The 20,490-nt window shown below is 46.2% G+C and overlaps 1 protein-coding gene across 4 annotated transcripts in view; it reads left to right on the forward strand.

The window, feature by feature from the left end:
* INSC (INSC spindle orientation adaptor protein) overlaps positions 1-20,490 on the forward strand; it is a 126,501-nt gene that overhangs the window by 67,908 nt on the left and 38,103 nt on the right. For all 4 annotated transcript variants that reach the window (XM_070624376.1, XM_070624377.1, XM_070624378.1 and 1 more), the window contains exons 6-7: positions 7,922-8,035; positions 15,562-15,687. In XM_070624376.1, the coding sequence (XP_070480477.1) occupies positions 7,922-8,035; positions 15,562-15,687 (240 nt within the window). The remainder of the gene's footprint in view (positions 1-7,921; positions 8,036-15,561; positions 15,688-20,490) is intronic.

The following is a 20,490-nucleotide window of genomic DNA, read 5'->3' on the forward strand; positions in this document are numbered from 1 at the left end:
CATTTTCAACGTTTCTCAATTTCTAGCTCCCCTCTAAATGACCTGTTTGTGCCACTGCTTCAAGTGACTTAGGCTGGTGGTCTTCAAAGCACTTCAAATAGTATTGCATTCTCCAGGTTCCCAAAGATTTCCTAGGAGAAATCCTAACAGGTATACCTTTACGGAAGTCAGTTTCCAGATCTTCAGTTTTCATTTGTTTTCTTTCCTAAAAATGATGCTCCTAATAATGCACAGAGTTTTTAATAGCCCTTCTATTACTGTCCAAAAGAAAGGCGGACTCCTCACTCAGCCCAGATCTTAGAGGGCATTGTCCGGCTGTGCAAAAACCTCGCAGTGCAAGCTGGGAAAGAGGAAGCCTTTGTGCATGAACCACGAACCCTTAGGCCTCTGTGAATTATTTCCATGTTTTTTACCTATTTCTGTTGAGAAAGACATTAGACATTGTGTATTTGCCCAGTGTGGGTATTTTCTGAATCCAGATATGTGGTAGAGTATATTGTGTGTGTGTGTGTGTGTGTGTGTTTTGGAGGGGTGTTTATGAAAGTTTCTAATTTATCTTATCCCTTCCATCTCCATTTATTCTGAAATCCTGCATGGCTCTTGAGGGATAGTCTCCTTGGACAAAGCAAAGAAAGCATTGGTAGGATACATCAAACACTAAAAATGGCTTTTGGGGGCACATATTTAAATGCAAGCAATTCATTTCAGCTACATTTCATGCTCAACCTTAGGATATGTCATTAGCTGGGAAAAAAACGTATTTTTGAAGAGCGAAAGACTCTAAAGGTTAATGATACCAATTCTTTTCAATGTAACTGGAATAGTTTTGAGGACAACCAAATTTTTCAAGATACATTGGATAAAATCCACAGATATAAGTTTTATGTGAATTTTTTTTTTTTCAGATTGGGTGCACATTATTTAAGAAAGCAGTTAAAGCCTATTTTGTCAGGACGTTTTATGTAATATTAATACTAATTTCTACTTCCTGTTAGCAAAAGGTAAAATTAATTGCTAGCAGCTGGACTAGTTATATTTAAGCAGTAAATGCCTTTTCCCTTCTCTAAGTACATAGGGAAGTTTGATCATGAAAGCTAATAAAAATAACTGAATGATTTCTCATATTTTTATTTTCAGATCTTATTTAATTATTCCTTAAAATGAACACCAATGTTCATTACATATCCACAGCTATTTACTGAAGGAATATAATGCCTTTCATCATATTCCTAGATTTATAATTAATTTACAATGTTAGCTACGTATTACTTTGCATTTTTAAAAGTTTAGTAAATTGTTTTATTTTGGCTTTATAGCATATACAAATAAGTCAAATTTTATTTTAGACCTACATTATTTTAATATTGACAGCTTTTAGCATTTTCTCTTAGAGAGTGATTTCCATAATTATTTGTCAGTGTTTTTTAGCATTTCTTGAAAAGTATAGCAAACATTTTTTAATTGGAAAAGAAGTCAGGTCTATATTGAGAAAACGTTAAGTTGACTGAGCTGACCGGCTTGACTAAAAGAACTATTTTTACCGTTAGGTTATAGGGTGGGTATTTTCCATAAATTAAGTCAGCAAAAGCTGTAGCTTCAAGGTTTTGATAAAATGTATTTGAAACACACAAAAATACTTGATTAAAAAATTGTATTGGCAATGAAATTAATAATATTTTGATTTTCCTAATCCTGCCTGAATAATTCGGAAAACCCAAGGTGCTCTAAGTGGAAGAGTGATGGGTATAATTGATAGTTATTTGATAAGTCTTGGTAAAGTACTTTTGGAATTCTTCCCAGAAATTGAATAGTAACTAACAACTCTAGAGATGGGGGAACAAATGCTTTTGTGAGTCAAATGGTTTCCCATCCCTTGCTTCTACCAATTTAGAGGTTATCAGCTGGCAGATCATTAAGAACAGTGTTTGATGGATGATAGATCGCCATGTGATTACATAACTCAGAATGTGCTCAAAGCATCGGGCACCTTGGCTGCACAAACTCCTCCCATTGCTCTCTATGGATTTATGGGAACAAGATTTTTCAGGGTTTACATCTAAAAATGGAGCACGTCAATATTCAATCATAGATGCATGAATGAATGAGAAAACTTGAAAAGGATACACAACTTCATTCATCTCAAGATATATTTATAACAAAATTTTCATTTTTGTTTTATGATTATGTAAGTTTAAAATCTACGTTGTTTTGACCAATTGTACTGATAATAATTGTAACAGTAAGTCAACCAAAAAGAGATTGTTTTTAAACTCTTAGGGCCTTATAGTCACAGGAAACAAAGTGAAATTTCAAATTTCAATGATAAGTATGATAAGGGTGATCAATGAAACACTTTGAAATTTAAATGTCTTACAATGAGATAAATTCTGAGGGAGAATTGGAATGGGATATAAATTTAAGGGTGAAAAGAAAGATGCAAACTGTTCAAATGTTCAAGAAGGAGATTATTAATGTGTTTTTAAGCGGATGATGGTGGTATCAAGTAGTTTTGGTATTTAGATTCCTTTAAATACATCTAAAAGAGTGATGTAATGGATTTATTTTATGTCAGTATTTACAATTTGCTGGAAATTACATCTTTTCCAAGTCTTTTCTTTAAACTTATGATGAAAAATTTTACTTGCCAAATTAAAACTATGCAAGGGGTCATATTTTTTAAAAATTCTTTTAGAGCTAAATTAGAAAAAATTTGGCATAGGATACACAGACATTCTAGTTCTATAGCATGATGGCTCTTGGCCTTGACTCTTGCTAGAGAATTGCTTAGGCCTTAAGACCTCTGTCTTCTAGGGAGACTTGCCTTTCATGCTCCTGAAGTCTGGCCCCTGATGGGCCTACCGAGGACCAGTCCCTCTGCCATGTGCTTCTCGGAACACTGACCTCCATATCTTTTGAATATTTTAGCCTTGAGTAGCATTTCTTTCTGCTGCATCTTTTTCTGCAGTGATGAACTCTGCCTCAGTGTTCTCTTTTCTTCTGTTCACCCTCTGCTCCTTTCAGGGAGCCTCAGCTGACTCTCTAACAGTTTACCCTGCTTCCCATTGGGTCTCTTTCCTTTTCAAACTCATGCAATCAGCATACTTGCTGGATCTGAGCAGCTGTCCCACTTTGACTTCCCTTTCCTTTCTGCCACATCCTTTTGTTTTTCCAAAAAACTCTTTTAGATTTTGAGATTTTAGATTTTGAGATTTTTCTCTTATTGAGGGAAATGAAACCAATTAAGGTCTGAGTCTGCCCCAAACCTCCTGTTCCAAGAGATCTTATCCATATTTGCCTCCCTGAATTGGATAGTCCCATTCAGGAGATATTTTCCCATCAGTCCTAATTCATGCATTTCTTCAATATGTTTTCTTAGGACACAGGCAATACTATATCCTCATTTTCAAAACCTTTCACCTAGAAATTTATCTAGCCGTCCTTTGAATATTTCATACTGATCTCTATAGTCTTTTCCCGTGTCCTAGACTCTATAAATGTATAACAAACAACCCTAATAGCAATCATTTTTATTATATCTCACAATTTTTTCTTTTAGCTTTTTTATTTGCTGGGGGAGATTTACCCTGAGCTAACATCTGTCACCAATCTTTCTCTTTTTGTGTGTGAACTCCTGCCACCGCATGGCCACTGACAGATGAGTGGTGTAGGTCCATGCCCGGGAACCAAACCTGGGCCGCCGAAGTAGAGTGAGCTGAACTCACTGAGTGAGCCCCACTGGGGCTGGCCCTATATCTCATAATCTTAAAGGCCAAGAATTTGGCAGGGCTTGGCTGAATGATTCTTCTGTTCTCTGTGGCATCAACAGAGGTCATTTGATGGTGTTCAGCTGCCAGGTGGTTTGGAGAGTCTTGGAAACCTTCGTCACGTGTATGGGGCCTTAGAGAGGATGACTGGAAGGAGGGGCTCAGCTGAGAGTATTGATCAGGGACCCCACACATTGCTTCTCCAGCGTGAGTCCCAGAGTTCTCAAACTTCTTACATGGTAGCTCAGGACTCTGCAAAGAATGTTCCAAGAAGCCTGGGTGGCAGCTGCAAGGTTTCTTATGACCTAGCTTTGGAAGTCCTGGAACATTACTTCTAAGTGCTGGTTTCTAGCAAGTCACTGAGACCAATCCAAATTCAAAAGGGAGGGAATTACCTCTCTGTGGAGGACCAGCAAAGATGTGTGGCCACCTTGAATCCACCAGACCCTGTCAAGTCTGCCCACAGTTTCACAACCCTTTTGCATGGCTGGGCTACCCTAACGATGTCTAACTATTGATTCTCTCTCTGAAGCTTTAGGAAGAGGCTTCCCAACATATTCCTGGCTCTTTCAGAAGAACTCATTCCAGGCTGATTTGAGAGCTTACCTCTCCTGATAAATTTCATGTGGTTGCAGTCGCTCTTTCTGATCAAGATACAATTAAAAATCTATCCTCCTTTTTGAATTCTTATTTAGAGCAGTTAGATTGCATGCATCTCCGTAATCCTTTTTTATCACTTTCTTCTGGTCTTCAAGATGTTATTTTTTTGTTTCATATTGGCCCAGCCTGTCTTAAAAATAAATTCCGTCAGGGTCGACCTGGTGGCATAGTGGTTAAGTTTGTGCACTCTGCTTCAGTGGCCCAGGGTTCGTGGGTTTGGATCCCAGGTGCAGACCTACGCACCGCTCATCAAGCCATGCTGTGGCAGCATCCTACATACAATGTAGAGGAAGATTAGCAAAGGTGTTAGCTCAGGGCCAGTCTTCCTCACCAAAAAAAAGTTCTGTCATTCAGCCTAATTGGTCTATCTTCTTTATTTTCTTTCCGTTCTTTCATGACCCTTCTCATGATATAGGCTGAAGCAAATTTTTGAAACTTCTCTGGTTCTTCCTTGATTTCCCGAAAAAACTTGATTTTAGAGACTGTGTTAGTTTGAAGCTGACTCCAAGATCGCATTTGATAAGAGATGCCTCTGAAGGGTGAAGAGGAGGAAGCAGGAACATGCGTGGAAAACCATATTTCAGGTCTGACAACTGAGGAAGAATTGAGTAGGGAAAGACTCGGAACTTTCAAGCCGAAGTCACCCTTTAGAGAGTCCTCTGACCTGCAGTCATGGGCCCACAGGAGTGCCCCGGCTGTGCTCAGTCACAGCTGGGAGTAGCTCAGGGGCAGTATGACCTCAGCAAGAACACAGTGGTGGATCCAGAGGGGCAGCAGCGGGGGCTCTCAGTCAACGCTTCCCCCTGCAGCAGGCGCTCAGGCCACCATAGGGTAGAGCCTCGTAGATGCTAATGGAAGCCGGGATGAAGAACCGCTCTCCAGTTTGCTGAGAGCTGGTAATGCGGCTGAATGTTCTCTTTGTTTTGAGCTCTCCATCTCTGCCCAGGTCAGGTCCTGCCGCTGTTGCAGGAGACGGGTTCTCTGACTTTAAAAACAGGAAGTCGGATTCACAGGGTTGAGCTCCAAATTCACCACTTAGCACACGTGTGACCTTGGTCAGATTTCTGTGTCTCAGTTTTCTCTACCTTGAAGTGAGAGCTGGACGAGACTTCTGAAGGCACCTCCAGCTCTGACGTACTGTGACACTTAAGGCCTGGACGATTCCAGTGGAACCTTTGATCTCATATCTTTCCAAGTTTATCCTTGTGAAAAGGATGCTTACAACTTTTCATTGTCAGAGAGCTGATTCACTGAGACGTATCTGAGGCATAATTACGATATACATGCGTATAGATATTAACAAGAAATTATTCTCAGACGTAAATGGTCTAATATTAGCAGATGATTGCAAAAAGACATTGGGTTTGAATTGGTTAATTTAATGTTAATTTGCTTCAACTGCAAACACTAATCAGGAACATTGGGTAATTACCCTTTAGGTACAGGACCCCAATATGTGAAATCCGCATTTTCACGCAAGCATTAGTGTCACTCATGCAACTGCTTACGGTAATGATGGGGAGAGATTCTAAGAAGCCCATTCATTACAGAGATTTGTATGACAAATCTTGGTTATTAATTTTACCTTTTGTTAAATATCTTACAAGAGGCATCTATCAAATCTTAGGGAATAATTCTTATATTTGATGTAGCTTGATTAAATACACACTTAATCTTAGACTACCATATGTAGAGGATTAGCATATCGTGTGTGTGAAGAATTCTATGAGTTTAAATAAAGAAGAAAAAAGAGAGAGCCATTTACCTTGAGCCTCAAACCTCCTTAATTTGAATTATTTTACAAATGGGGAAACTGAGGCCTACAAAGTTTATCTCAATTGCCTAGGATCACAAAATAATAATTGCTAACAACTTTATTTTGTTTGCGTGTGCCAGGTACCTTTAGACGTTCCTTTTTTTTTTTAAAGATTGGCCCTGAGCTAATATCTGTTGCCAAGTTTCCTTTTTATCTTCTTCTTCTCCCCAAAGCCCCTCAGTACATAGTTGTATATTCTAGTTGTAGGTCCTTCTGGTTGTGCTAAGTGGGACACTGCCTCATCATGGCTTGATGAATGGTGCTAGGTCTGCGCCCAGGATCCAGACTTGTGAAACCCTGGGGTGCAGAAGCAGAGCACGTGAACTTAACCACTTAGCCACGGGGCCGGCCCTAGAAGTTTTTTATATATATCGGAAAATTTAAGAGATGAATACAACCCTTGTAAGAGATAGACACGGTCATTTCCACCATTTTACAGATGAGGAAACTGAGGCATAGAAAGGCTAAGCTCCTTGCTCTAGGACACATCGACAGAGTGGCAGAGTGGGGATTTGAACCCAGGATGTTTGGCTCTGGAGTCCACACTTTTAACTGTATACATACTTCCTCATCAACGTAGTGTGTTAAAAATGCAAGCTGGGACTAGAACTAAGATCTCCTCATTTCTTTTTAAGTGTCTTCTCCATAATGCCAGGGTTAATTAAAAACAAATCCATTTGCTATATTAAAATATACATGGCAACTGAAATTGCAAAAATGGCTCTCAGAACACCCATGTCGGGAGGCCTTACTTTCTTGCATGGGGCCCCCAGAGGCAACTCTCACCAGCCTCTGTCTCCACACCTCTCAGGAGAAACTCAAGAAACTGGCAGGAATTAGCAGGTAGGAATCATTTATAATCAATGAGTCACATGCTTCAAAGCAAATGGCTGATTATCGAGTGGTTTTAAGATACGTGAAAAGCTTTATCTCAGAAATAAGCTAAACTCTTCTAGAAATAATCTTCATATCTTATTGATTGAAACATTTTCCATTTGCTTTTCTTCCTGGGCCTCCCTGGGTCCTATGTTCGGTTATCCCTGCCCTCTCACCACCAGCCTTGGATCCCTCAGCCTTGATCAGTCCAGCATCAGAGTTATCCACTTTTTGACAGGATGCCCCGTGTTGCTGTTTTAGCCTGGCTAGACACCCCGTGGAATGTCCCTGAGCAGTTAGCTACTCTCGTAGAGTGGAGTGCTTCTCTTGACTCAAGCCCGGAACCCATCGCTCAGCTGGAGTTCCCGTTGGCTGCTAGCCATCCACAGTGAGCTGACTCTTTAGTCATAGCTGTAGCAACTCATTGGTTTTCAACTTGATGGCTTATTTATTTATCTAATGGTTTCTGTTCTCATTAGGAGCCAGTAGCACCACAAAATGGTACTTGCTGGGACCATCAATGCTGAGAGCTGATTTTCTGATCAACTGGAGCAGGGCACATTTGTGGTCCAGACCCCAGGGTTTGAATTTATCCCATATTTCTGAAATGGAGCTCAGACCTCATGCTGACTCGTGTCTTTCCCAAAGCTAGAACCTCATCACCCCCATAGTGGGATGGTGGATGGGACAGGATTATAGATTTAGGGGGCTCCTAGGAGCATGGACCCATTGGTATTCCACTAAGGAAGATGAGCAGAGGGTAGATGGGGGTGAGTAACCATCAGACTTTGCTCTCTTTTCGTAGGCACTGGTGAGAAAAATCGATGCCTCGGACAATATCTACACCACGGAATCCACCACAGGGAACCTGTTCAGCTTGACCCAGGAGGGAGCTGCCTTGTGCCGCATCATAGCCAAGGTGAGCTTCATGGTTTGGGGCCAAAATGACTGGCCTAGGGAGAGTGTGAGGAAACTAGATTGCTGGGACAGCTGGCTCAGGAAGTCTGTCCTGACTCCAGCACTTGCTTGCTGTGTGATGTTGAAAGAGTCATCTCCCCTCTCTGGGCCTTGGTGTCTCCATCTTTAATAGTGGCTGATCCCTCTGATTTTATTCCCTGCTTATCATCTTTCTTTATGAATGATGTCTGTTATAAATATCAACCCTCCTTCTTCATCTCCACATATCACACCAAACCCAAGCTGAATATATCCCCCAACTCAAGTTCTTGGCTGGACCCCCAAAATTCCTGTAGTCACTCCACTACTACATAAAGGGAAGGAAACATTGAAAAGGACAGTGGTTTTCTTCAGTTACAATGGGAGTTGTAATTCATTGGCTTCACGGTCAATTTGCCCGTGCACTTGAGGTCCAAACATTTAGGGCAAATATAGCCAACTGGTAATCCTAGGACCTCACTAGGGTCTGTTTCATTTTCATGTTTTTACTTGAGAAATGACATCATCACTGGGCATAGAACCAGTGATCTAATTGGAAGCAAAGTTGTGTCCTTCAGTTGACTTAAGACACCGGGCACAGGAAGATGCTGCAGCTCGGTGGGTCCTGGTCCTAACTCTGCATCCCAATTCCTCAGGGAGGTTTTGGAAAACCTAGATACTTTTGCTCCACCCAAGATTTACCGAAGTCCTGAGGTAAGATCTGGGAAACTACATTTCAACAAGCTTGACAGGGGTTTCTGAGGCGCGGTCAGACTCTCAGAATCACTGATCCAAGCTGTTAAAGAGCAGGGTAAACGCTTGTTAACTCCGGCGAGGGGAGAGGTCTAACATTTGAGCACTGCTGTCCACCATGCTGAATGCCTCACATACATTATTTCCTTTGCATCGCACAACCATCCTATGAAGTAAGTACCTTGTTGTTCCCATCTGTAGCTGAAGAAAGGGTTTCAGGAACTCGCTCAGGGAGACACAATTGTTAAAGAGAGGAGTCAGAATTGGAACCCTGCTCTTTAATTCAGAGTTTACGGTCTAGGCCCACAGTGGTGGCTTCTGATTCAATCCTTCCTTCAGGTTCTTGGGCCGAAGTGTGACTCAGAATTTCTCAACGCTGTATGCACATTAGAATCACTAGGGAGCTTTAAAAATGTTCTGATTCAGATTTAATTGGTTGAGAATGGAGCCTGGGGTGGATATTTTAGCATTCCAGGTGATTCTAATGTGCTGCTTAGGTTGGCGACCATTACTCTCTCTGAGAGTGATTTAACTTGGAAAGCCTGTGGTGTTTTGGGGGCCCAGGGGATGAAGAGGATGGCATCAGGTTGGTCCTCTCCAGGGATTCTGTGACTCCATCATTCAGCTTGGTCAAGGGTGTGGACCCTCCGGAGGTCTGTCTCCTTGGAGCTGTGGGGGACACAGAGGGGCTCCAACCTGGGGCTGAAACTGATTCAACATCAGTTGGATTGCCTTCAAGCAGAAATTAGCTGGCTCTCTTTTGGAACGATGACTATTTTCCCCTTTCAAAATGAGCCGCAAATACTGGCTGGGTTTGGGCTCCCGGTGTGGATGTGAGGTGTCGAAGGGGCAAGGACCTCTTCTGAGTGGCGCATGGGGCCAGAAGAGGTTTTACGTTTTGGAAATAACAGGCCTTCAAGTTTCCTGGGAAGGAAACTTTGCTAAAGCTCTTGGTCTGCTCCAGGGCCTCACACGCCCAGCTCCGTCTGCCTGAGTTGTAGAGGGCTCCTACCGCTGCCTGCAGTTGTGCTCCACTTCAGAAAAGCAGAGAGGGGCTAGCCAAAGGTCGCATTGGTCTCCTATGGGAACCAGAACTTATGTCTGGTTAAATATTGATCCAAATATTTCCAGTGGTAGAAAGCGGGGGAGAAGGCCTGGGCGGGGACCCCCTCCTCAGCTACTCAACTATCTTCCATCCCAATACCAGCCTGGGTTCTTAAGAACTGCGACCAGTAGTTGTGTAAAGATTTGGATGGCCCTTTGAGTGTGGACATGGGCTATACCCTACCAGAGCCTACCCAAGGAATACATGTGTCTCAGCAAATATGAATAATAACAACAACAAGAATGACTGTTACTGGTTGCTTTCAATGTGCCAGGCCTGGTGCTGGGCACTATCAGCAGTCATCATATCTTAGCTACAGGCCCCCTCTGAGATGGGTCTCAGTGACCCTGTTTACTGGACACCAGGACTCACGGTATTTGAGTACCTTGAGCAGTTGACTTGTGAAACTACATTCGTCCAGCTCCGGAGTCAATGTTCTTTCTATTTCACCAGCTCAGTTGGCTAAGAGACTTAGGGTGCTTCCCCTTCCAGGCGAAGCCCCTGTCTCAACAATTCTGTTTCCCTCTTCATCAGGATTTCCTCTTTCTCCGCTCCTGGTATAACACACAACAGTCAGCGTGCCCACGCCAGGCATGAGGCTGGTGAAGGCTGGCACTGGGAGGCATTGTCAGGAGTAGGGAAGAAATGGGAGAACCTGACATTTCTTTTCTTTTTAATTTTTTTGCAAGGAAGATTGGCCCTGAGCTAACATCTGCTGCCAATATTCCTCTTCCTTTTTTTTTTTTCTCACCAAAGCCCAAGTACATAGTTGAATACCATAGCTATGAGTCCTTTTAGTTCTTCTGTGTAGGATGCCACCACAGCATGGCTTGATGAGTGGCGCGTAGGTCTGCACCCGGGATCTGAACCCACCAACCCCGTGCTGCCAAAGCAGAGCCCATGAACTCAACCACTATGCTGCTGGGCCGGCCCCCGGAACTTGAGATTTCTAGAGCTAGAGATGGTCACCTTTGATGATGCTAGAGGTGGTGGTGCTTTAGTAGTAGTAGAAATAAAAAATAAACCTCTATATAGTATTTACTACATGCCAGATAATGTTCTAAGGGATTTTTACTTAATAATCTATTTAAACCTCATGACAATCCTCTATGGTAGATAGTACTTATCCCCATGTGCAGGTGGAGAAGCTGAGACAGCTAGAAGGTCGCACGGGTAGTAAGTGACTGAGCTGGAATTTGACCCTGGCTGTTCGGCAGCAGAGGCTCGGCTCTTGGTTCCTATTCTGACCTGCCTCTCAGCAGCACCTGCTCCTCCCCTTCCTCCTGCCTTCCTCCTCTTTCTCACCCCCTTCCTCCCTCTGCCCTCCTCCCCCCTTCCACAACCTTTATTATTTACTGCATCCTTTCTATACGGCAAGCACTGTGCTAAGCTTTCCATTCATTATGTCATCTGACCCTCCGAATAATCGTATGATGTGTTATAATTATCATTCCCATTTTTAAGATGAAGAAACAGAGGCTCAGAGAGGAGGTAACCCACATTCAGTGCAGAGCTAGGATTTTAACTGGATCTGCTGACTCCAGAATCTTAATCTCAGCTTCTCGTGTCTCTGGTCCTTGGGAGAGAGTAGACAGAAGGTTGAAGCACAGAGGGAAGATTCGGTGATGACTCTCACCTTTCCAGCCTGGAAGATGGTGAGATTGGTTTCTCTCGCGGGATCACTGCGTTGGGTTTGAAGTCCTGACGGTGGTGTATAGGCTGGGAGTCCCTGGTACACCCTGCACAGCATTCTCACCACTGATGCTCAGGAAATGCGCCCAACGTTGTGAGAGAGATGGGGCAGGTCCTCCCAGTGACCTTTCCCAGCCACCTCTTTGGGGCCCAGGGTGCTCTGTCTTTGGGTCCTCCATCCATCTGAACTGTCTCCAGGGGATGATTTGGGCAGCCTGTCTGAGGTCTGTCCTCTTAGCCTCTTGGGTTCCTCTGAAGGCCGAATAAAGCCAGTCCTCCCTATGATGGTGGTGGCAAACCCCATCCGTTCCTGAGTACAGAGCACAGAAAATTCTGTGTGCTTTGTCAAACTTGCCCCCACCCCAGCTCCTCTATTATTCCCTTTACTGCTAGCCTACGCACCCCACAAGTAGCCTCCTCCAGCTTTATGACGGGCTATCCCAAGTCTGTATGAATAATGCATACCGTGACACAACTGGGCTCTGAGCCCAGAGCTTTCTATAAAATGAAGCAAGCTCTGGCCAGCAGTGTCATTCTGCTAGCTCCAGCAATTCTGGGCTCTGCTCTAAGATGGGTGCTCCTCTTGGGTCCTTGATGGGGGCTTCAGGGTGGTCCATGCCACTAATCTACCTCACTTCCTCTGTAGCGTCCTTCCTCCTCTTGCTGCCACGTGTCCCAGCCCTCAGGACACCTTTCACGAGAGTATGAGACACTCTTCCAACCAGGAAGCTGTCCACAGCCTGACCCTCACCCTGCCGTCCAGAGCCGGGTGCAGGCCCTTCACAGACATTCAGTCAATTGCTCCCCCAACAGCTCTGTCATGTAGCTGTCAGGACCCCATTTTCAGCCAAAGGTAACCTGCAGCAGAGCCAGGATTTGAACCAGAATCCCCTCAGTCTGGGTTCAGGATGTCCCTCCTTCCTCTCCCAGTAGCTAAAAATGCTAAGGCCATTTTTCATAGGATTAGGAAAGGATGTAATGAGAATCCAATGCAAATGCATGCAGAGGCTTAAATACAGTTATGCTGGGCTCAGTGCCTCCTGAGCCAAAGGACGGCTCCACATGGATCCTGGCTCTCAGCCTGCGTTCTTTGGCATCATGTCTTCGTTGTCTGCTCCAGACGTAAATATCTATCTATCTATCACTTATTTATGGCTCTCTATCATTTATTTATCATATCTATCATTCATTTATTGTCTATTATTCTGCTTATATAAATAATATTTATACAATATATATGATTAAATATAAATATATATATTTAAATATAAATAAATAAATATATATATATATATACATGTATCTAAATATTTACATCTGGAAGGAGGTCATTAGCGACCATAAAGTTTGGCTGAAAAGAGCTTAGGACTCTGCTTTCTGTTTTCTCACTTTAAAGAGTAACTCGATTTTACTTCAGTGACTCTCTGAGTAGGATCTTCATGCAGAACCCTCATCAGATGTCTGAGGAGCCCTGGGAATAAAGCGCAGGGATAAAGGATTGTGGAGCATGCAATCAGAGGGGGGCTTGTCCAGTACCAGAGCGTATTTTTATCGGAGTAATGATGTGCATTTAAAACCACAGTGTTTCTCTTTGACCCTTCTGCAAACCCCCTCAGATTATGTTAGGGGTTCCTGCTCTGTGATCCTTTAAACCTGCAGCCCCCCCATTACACTGCTTGTCTATGCAGATTTGTATTTTTTAAAATTGTCTTCCTGCCAGACTGTGAGTTCAGTGTGGATGGGGACTGAGGCAGCGTGCTCAGTGCTCAGCACAGTATCTGCCATCTAATAAACCATTAGTGTTTTTTGGCTGTGTGAATGAATTTACCAGCCCTGAGCTGTACTCTTTTCCCACCAAATGAACAACCCAAAAGGAAGTAAGAATATAAAAGTTAAGGACCACTCTTAGCTGGTTATAAAATGTCAGAAATGATCAGCTCCCCCTAAGTCGGACGCTTCCATCTTGGTCTCTGCAAAAATATGTTGCTAAACTCTTAGGATGAAAAGGTCTCTGTGCCTTTTTGTGGGTGAGAAGAAGGAAGAGCTGGGGTGACTTGTTTGAGTGAGTGTGTGCTGGGCTGTGGTGGTCCTCACTTCCCCTTCCACTTGCTTGTTCGTTGTCCTTTCGGTCATTGCTGCTGCGTCCTCAGAACACGGGACAACGCCTGGTGCGTTGGAGGTGCTCAGTGTATTTTTTGTTGAAAGAGTTCTAAAAAATGAGACAGGGGGTGGTATTTAGCTGAACCCATCTTCTTCTTGTAACATTTTTCTTCGTTTTGGGGGATAGAGAGCAGGGGCTTAGTCAGAACCAGCAAAAGGGAGGTTAAAGGGGAGTGTCCCTCAGGATTAAGGTCAGATCACGTGCTCCCACATTCTTCACTGCTGCCACCCCCTGGGGACCTTCCAGCCCTCAGGGAAGGGGAGAGGAGGAAACAGACAAAGCCAGCTGGGGGGTACCCAGCTTCTCCTGCCCTGGATGCCGGCATTGGTGTTGCCACCAGTTTCCTGGGCACCTTGATGAGTCACCTTTGTGATCTATTAGCTGCCTCACTTTGCTCCGAGAACTAAGGTGGCTCCAGTGACTGTTATGGAATAAATATGACCAGTTAGGATGAGTGCCTCACTCACTCCCAGCTTCTTCCCAGAAGTCCTCCCAGACTTCTCCTGGGAAGTCTCCTCAAGTTCAAGGGGCTTCCACGAACAGAGCTCACAAAACAGAAAGTACACACTCACATTCGAGAGCTGGCTGATTGGTCCTAAAGGTTTTTTGCTTTTTTTTTTTTTTTCCACAAACTGGAGTAAAAGAGTGAAAGCAAGGAGAATATGGATTTGGGACAAGTTATTTCACCCATCTGGACTTCAATTTTTTCCATCACAAAATGGGAATAAATTATAGCATTGATATAAATGAAACTCCTTTTTGTGGGCCTGCCATGGTGGTTGGGAGAATCTGAGAAGTAACGGGTGGGTGGGGGCAGAGTGAGAACCAGCACTGGGCATCTAGGCTTTAGTTCCCTTCACCTGCCTTAGATTTGTTTCTAGAACCTATTTCAGATGCCTCCAGGCTTGCTCCATGGCAGACTGCTGAGAGGAGTTGCCAGGAGTGTGGGAGCAGCGTTGGATGGTGTTGAGCCAGGCCCTAGCAAATATGCCTGCCCTCCAGCCCCAGAAGCATTTGGGGGATCCCACCTCCAGTTAGACTATCGAGGGTGACGTTATTTCTGGAGATAGCATTTCACTGCAGCATGCATGTGAGCATGGGAAGTGTGTGTGCGTAGGAACTGTAGGGGAGGAAAAAAATCTTTTTTTCTACTACCTTCTAGGTTCTCTGGCTGGTGCCCTGTAAATTGGGCTGACGAAAGACAGATTAATAAGAGAAAACAAACAGAAGTTTGTTAGCATATGCATTTCGCTCACACACGAGAGCATCGGAGATGAGTAACTCAAAGGATTGGTTAGAACTTGGGCTTATATAGCATCTTAGCAAAGGAACCATACATTTTTAGAGAAGTGACACGATAAAGGAAAAGGACCTTGAGTCTCTAGGGGTGGCAAATTATGGGAAGACAAATATATGGGAAACTAATCATAGATAAAGTCTGGTTAGTAAAGTTATGTAGATTCCTCCAGTGCTGTCTCCAGGCTGAGAACGGTCTAAAGTTGTCTTGGGTGATTAACTTTTGTCTTTCCTGGCAGAGAGGGGAGGGGGGCATCTTTGTAGATTTATGTCTTACTTTTAAGCAAATGGGGGAGGGCAGAGATCTTTTCTTGTTCTGCTTCTTCTCAATTACCTTTAGCTCAAAATAATCCTTACGCCAAAGCAGCATACTTTGACGGGGCATATTTTCCCATCCTATAGACCCAAAAGCATACTGCTGACTGAGGGATGTCACTTATTCTTGTCCAGCCCAGCAAAGGTCACACAGTGAGGTCCTGTGACACTTTCTTTTCCTTGGCAGGAGGGTGGGGTCGTGGCGCTCTTCAAGGTCTGCCGGCAGGACAGCTTCCGCTGCTTGTACCCCCAGGCACTGCGCACGCTGGCCTCCATCTGCTGCGTGGAAGAGGGCGTCCACCAGCTGGAGAAGGTAAGAGCCAAGCTGGCTGGCTGGGGGGGCGCTGAGGTGCCTGAGCCAGGCGGACGGTGGAGGGGGACAGACCTCCTGGGGGCCATGTGCGCCTCTTCAGGGAGCAAGTCCCCTGAGCCCCTCATTTTCCCAGGCCTCATTCAGATGGGGCTGCTGGGATCTTGACTAGGGAAGTTGATGAAGACGTGAAGGGGCTGGGGACTGAGGAGCTCGGGCAGGAAAGGTAGGGCCCAGAGGGGCGCTCAGCACCTCCTGGGAGGAGTGGCCGACAGAGTCCAATGGGTGGAACACAGCAGGAGGCAGGCAAGTCAGGTAGGGAGCGGTGTCGAGGTTCGGGGCAGTTGGTCCTTCGCTCACCGCAGGACCCCAGCAGGAGGAACAGGATCCAGCTCCTCGGGGACAGAACGGGCAAGAGCAGGGTGGGGTTGGATGCCTTGGCAAGCAGGTAGGGCTCCCCCGGGGCTAGAGGGCTTGGGTAAGGGAAACTGAGGCCTAAGGCCAAGCGTGTCCTTGGTTGAGAAATCCCTAAATGGCAGTCCAGGCCTCCCCAACCCTCCTGGTTAGAGTGCCTGAGGGCCCTTCTGCAGGCTCAGACCCACTCAGGTCCCGGTGGAGGAGCAGCTTCAGCCCTGCACCCTGGGGCCAGTGGGAGGTGAGAGCTGGAACGAGTCATGTCGCCCTAGGTTGGCCTGGAGCTGAGGCGCCTGGGCCTGTCAGATCACCACCTCCCCTCTAACTCCGCCCACCCCAGGCCAACCAAGTTTCAAGGAAAGATGCTGAAAATTTTTATGGAAGAAAGGTAGAAAGGCCTGATATGGCCTGGTGACAGTTGTGGTGCTTGCAGGGTTGGGGGAAGTACCTTGAGTCTGTTCCTGTGACTGGTCTATGTGGGGATGGTACAAGCAAACTGCTCTCCATCTGTGTCTCACACTCTGGTCCCGACCGCCCCGAAAACCCACACCCTACCCCCAGCTTCTTGACTTTGGTCTGGACTCCCAGACAGATGGTCATCTTACTTTATGCCCGACCTCTTTCCAAATCTAGTGAGAGACAGGGTCACAGGATCACGGCTCAGAGATGCTCGTAGCTGCGGATGGAGAGTGGATGGGGAATCTGCTCATTTTATAGACAGGAAGGCTGTGGCTCAGAATGGGGAGGTAATTTATCTGAGGCCACACAGCAAGGTAGTGGAGGAGCTAGTGCCAGTTCCTCTGAATAGAGTGTCCCCTCCCACGGGGTCGGAAGCCTTTGTATGTGTGTGCTCACCTAGATGGCTAAATGGAGGAGGGGGCGGTGGCGAGATAGGTAGATAGACGGACAGACTTCATGAAGCAAATGCATTGAGCATCTCCAGCTTCATGTGCTGAAAAATCTTCTCTTTTCCCATAAAATCTTCTTCCTTGGACAGTGGAAAAATGGCCAGGCAGGATTTGTTTCTCATCTTCTTTCACACTTATTGGCAGGAAGAATAGGAGGAGAAAAGAGCAGGGACTGGAATTGCCGATCCTCTAAGAGCAGTGGATTTCTTGGCTGTAGAGGGTTTGCAGAGCAGCAGGGAAATTTCAATCCAGGGAAGAAAACCGGCAGGGTTTTTTGTTTAGAGTTGAAAACCTGTGTAGCTGGGAACGCTGGAGGTAATTTTTCCTTCCACCTTCTCGATGCTGCTCCAAAGCCAGAAGGCACAAATGCATGTTGGCCAGGCCAGATGGGCCACCTGCCCCACAAGCATCATCTGAGTGCTTACTCAGTGCCCAAGACTGAGTTAGCCTCTTCCACACATCCCTTCATTAACCCACCAAAACCTGGTAAGGTGAGCACTATTCACATCTCCTTCCTAAAGACGAGGAAACTGAGGCTCAGGCAGTTTAAATGACTTGCCTAAAATCACATAGTAAGTTTCGGAGCCAGGATTTGGACCCCGTCTGTCTGAGTCCAATCCCCAGTCTGCCTCCCGCCTTGCTGGTCTCATAGATACTCTCAGAGCCCCAAAAGGTCCCCACAGCTAAACCGCCGCCACCTTGCTGCTCCTGGCCAAGGTCCTAATCCTCCACCCCCAGCTGGCACAGGAGAAGGAAGCCTATCTGGGCATCCCGTCCTCCAGGTCAGACACCTTCCAGACATGGACACTCCTGAAACACCCGCTCTGTGCCAGGCACTGAGTAGGAGGGAGAGGGGAAGAGCCCCCCGGGGGCCTGAAACAGCAACTACATTGTACAGCAATTGTGGGGCTTGCACAGCAGCTCCACATGCATTTTCATTTCACTGGATGCCTGCACATTTGAGGCCTTGTGTGCAAGCATCCCCATTGCACAGATGCAGAAGCCAAGGCCTATAGAGGTGAAATGACTTGTTGCACAGAATCAAATGGCTTGTAATGCACTCATTCAGCAAATATTTATTGACTCTCTGCTGTTTGCCAGGCACTGTTTTAGGTGCCGGGAGCGCAGCAGTGAACAGAACAGACAACCCCTGTCCCCATGGAGCTGGCCTCCTGGAGCAGAGGGGGTAAGCTGCGGCCTGCGGGCCAGAGTCAGCCTGCTGCCTGCTTTTGTATATATGGCCCATGAGCTAAGAGTGGTTTTCTCATTTTTAAATGGCTGAAAAAAATCAGAAGAATAATGTTTTGTGTCAGAGGAAAGTTATGTGAAATTCAAATTTTTGATCCATAGTTTTATGGGAGTACTGCTGTTCTCATTGTTGAGGGGTTGTCTGTGTCTGCTTTCACCTCACAACAGCAGAATCGATCATTGCAAGAGCCCATAGGGCCCGCAAAGTCAAAAATATTTACTATCTGGCCCTCTGCAGCAAATGTTGGTGGACCCCTGTTCTATCAGGTAATAAGGATGTCACGATGATGACAAAAAGGACAATCCCTACCACATACCACATACTTGCTTTGGGCGAGCACTTTGCTAAGCCCCTCCTTTCCTTGTGTCATTTAATCGTTAATCCATTGGCACTGTTATTATCCTCATTGTTTATGGAAGGAAGGGAGACTCAGAGACTTGAAGCAACTTGCTCAAGAGCACACAGCTAATAAATGGCTTTGCAGTAATTTAATAGCAGCTCTGCCGAGTCAGAGCCAGCCTGGGCCGCGAACCATTAGGCGAACCCAGGACCTAAATCTGATATTGTGAGGCCAGTGTCCACACTGTTTTCCTCCGCATCATGCTGCTTCCCAAGTTCTGAGAAGTTCCAGAGACACCCAGGGAGGACTTGGCCCACACCTGTCACCATCTGTGATCCAGATGGCTGAGCGCTGGCCTCAGGCTGTGGTGTGGTGGACCATTGTCAGTGCTTACAGTGGGGAAATCCAAGGACTGGGGGGGGGGGGAGGGGGCGGTGAAGGTGGGGTGCTGAAGCAGTGCCCAGGGGCTCTTGCCAGCCGCCCACTCCCCCGGCACAGTCATGCCCTAATCAGATAATGTCAAAGTCCCAGCCTTCCCCTGATTTACTGGCCTGGCCACCACGCTGAGGCTCGCTTAATTAATTGGCAGTAAGAAATGCACCGGATTTGGTGAAATTCATCTCTGTCATGTGGTTCCCCCCACTCCCATCCAACCTTGAGGTGGTTCATTAAATCATGCACAGACCTCAGCAGCGGAGGTGTGGGTCTAGTCGGGTCACCAGGCACCCCCATCCGTCCCCAGCCCTGCCGTGTGATGCCCAGCTCTGTTGGCTTTGGGGCATTTGTGGTCAAAGACTCAGTGGAGGGTTCATTCATTCACTCACAGGAAGTCACTTCATCATCGGCTTCTTCATTTCTCTGTCATCCAGTTGGTCAGTTACTTTAACTTACTCAGCTCACTCCTTCAGTTAACTCACTCACGCAGTGGGGAAACCATGGCCTCTGAGAGCCAGGCTCTCCTGGGTTGGAACCCAGACTTCTCTACCTATGATCTTGGATGCATTTCCCTGGGAAAGTTGCTTAGCTTCCCTGAAGCATGACTTCCTCATCAGTCAAATGGGCGTGATGACGTCTCCCTCCTAGGACTGTCCGAGAAGAACAGACGTACAGTAACCTGGTGCCTGGCAAACACCTGTCACCGAAGAAATGGTGGCCATGTGATTGCAGCAGGTCCGAGACTCCTCTCTGGGGTTTGGAAATCAGAGGCCTCAGGGAGGTTACTGTCTGTTGGAGGAGGGAGCACTAGCATGCCAGCAGGAGGGGCCAGCGTGCAAAGAGGCCACCCGGTGCACAGGATGGAGAAGCTGGGTAGGGCTGGAACTCAAGTTCTCACAACCTTTCCATTTTGCAGGTGAGGAAACTGAGACTCAGAGACTGTGTGTCCTCAGCTTGGGTCCAAACCCAAGTCTGGCTGGTTCCAAAGCCCATGTTCTTTATACTGTGCTGCCCTGGGAAGAGCTGGCCCTTCTGAGGTGGGAACCGCAGGAACAGCTCCCTGGGAGCCAGGCTCTGGGTGTTGATCTGGGCAGAGGGCAGACATGGACGCTCCCCGAGCAGGGCTGGAGATGTCTAAACACAGCAAAGCCCTCCCCAGAGGTATCGGAAGGGTCTTTCAAGCCTCCATTCTCTCTTTCCAGAGGTCTGATTCATCCTGGCTGTGGCCTCCTCACCATCGTGTTCCCCCTGTATCAGCGAGTTTCAGGAAGTCTGTCCTGCCTTCCCTGTGTCCTCGGCAGACAATCACCCCTGAACCCCCAGTCCCCGTGCTGGGCTCTGGGAAGGAGAGACAAGCAGCTGTGTTCCCTGCCTCCCTAGATGGCCAAGTGGGGAGAGGCCCAGCAGTACACACAGTGGGAAGGGCTGTCCCAGGCCATGAGAGGCACAGGCCCACAGTA

Source organism: Equus przewalskii, chromosome 6, assembly GCF_037783145.1.
Source record: "Equus przewalskii isolate Varuska chromosome 6, EquPr2, whole genome shotgun sequence".
NCBI classification, from domain to species: domain Eukaryota; kingdom Metazoa; phylum Chordata; class Mammalia; order Perissodactyla; family Equidae; genus Equus; species Equus przewalskii.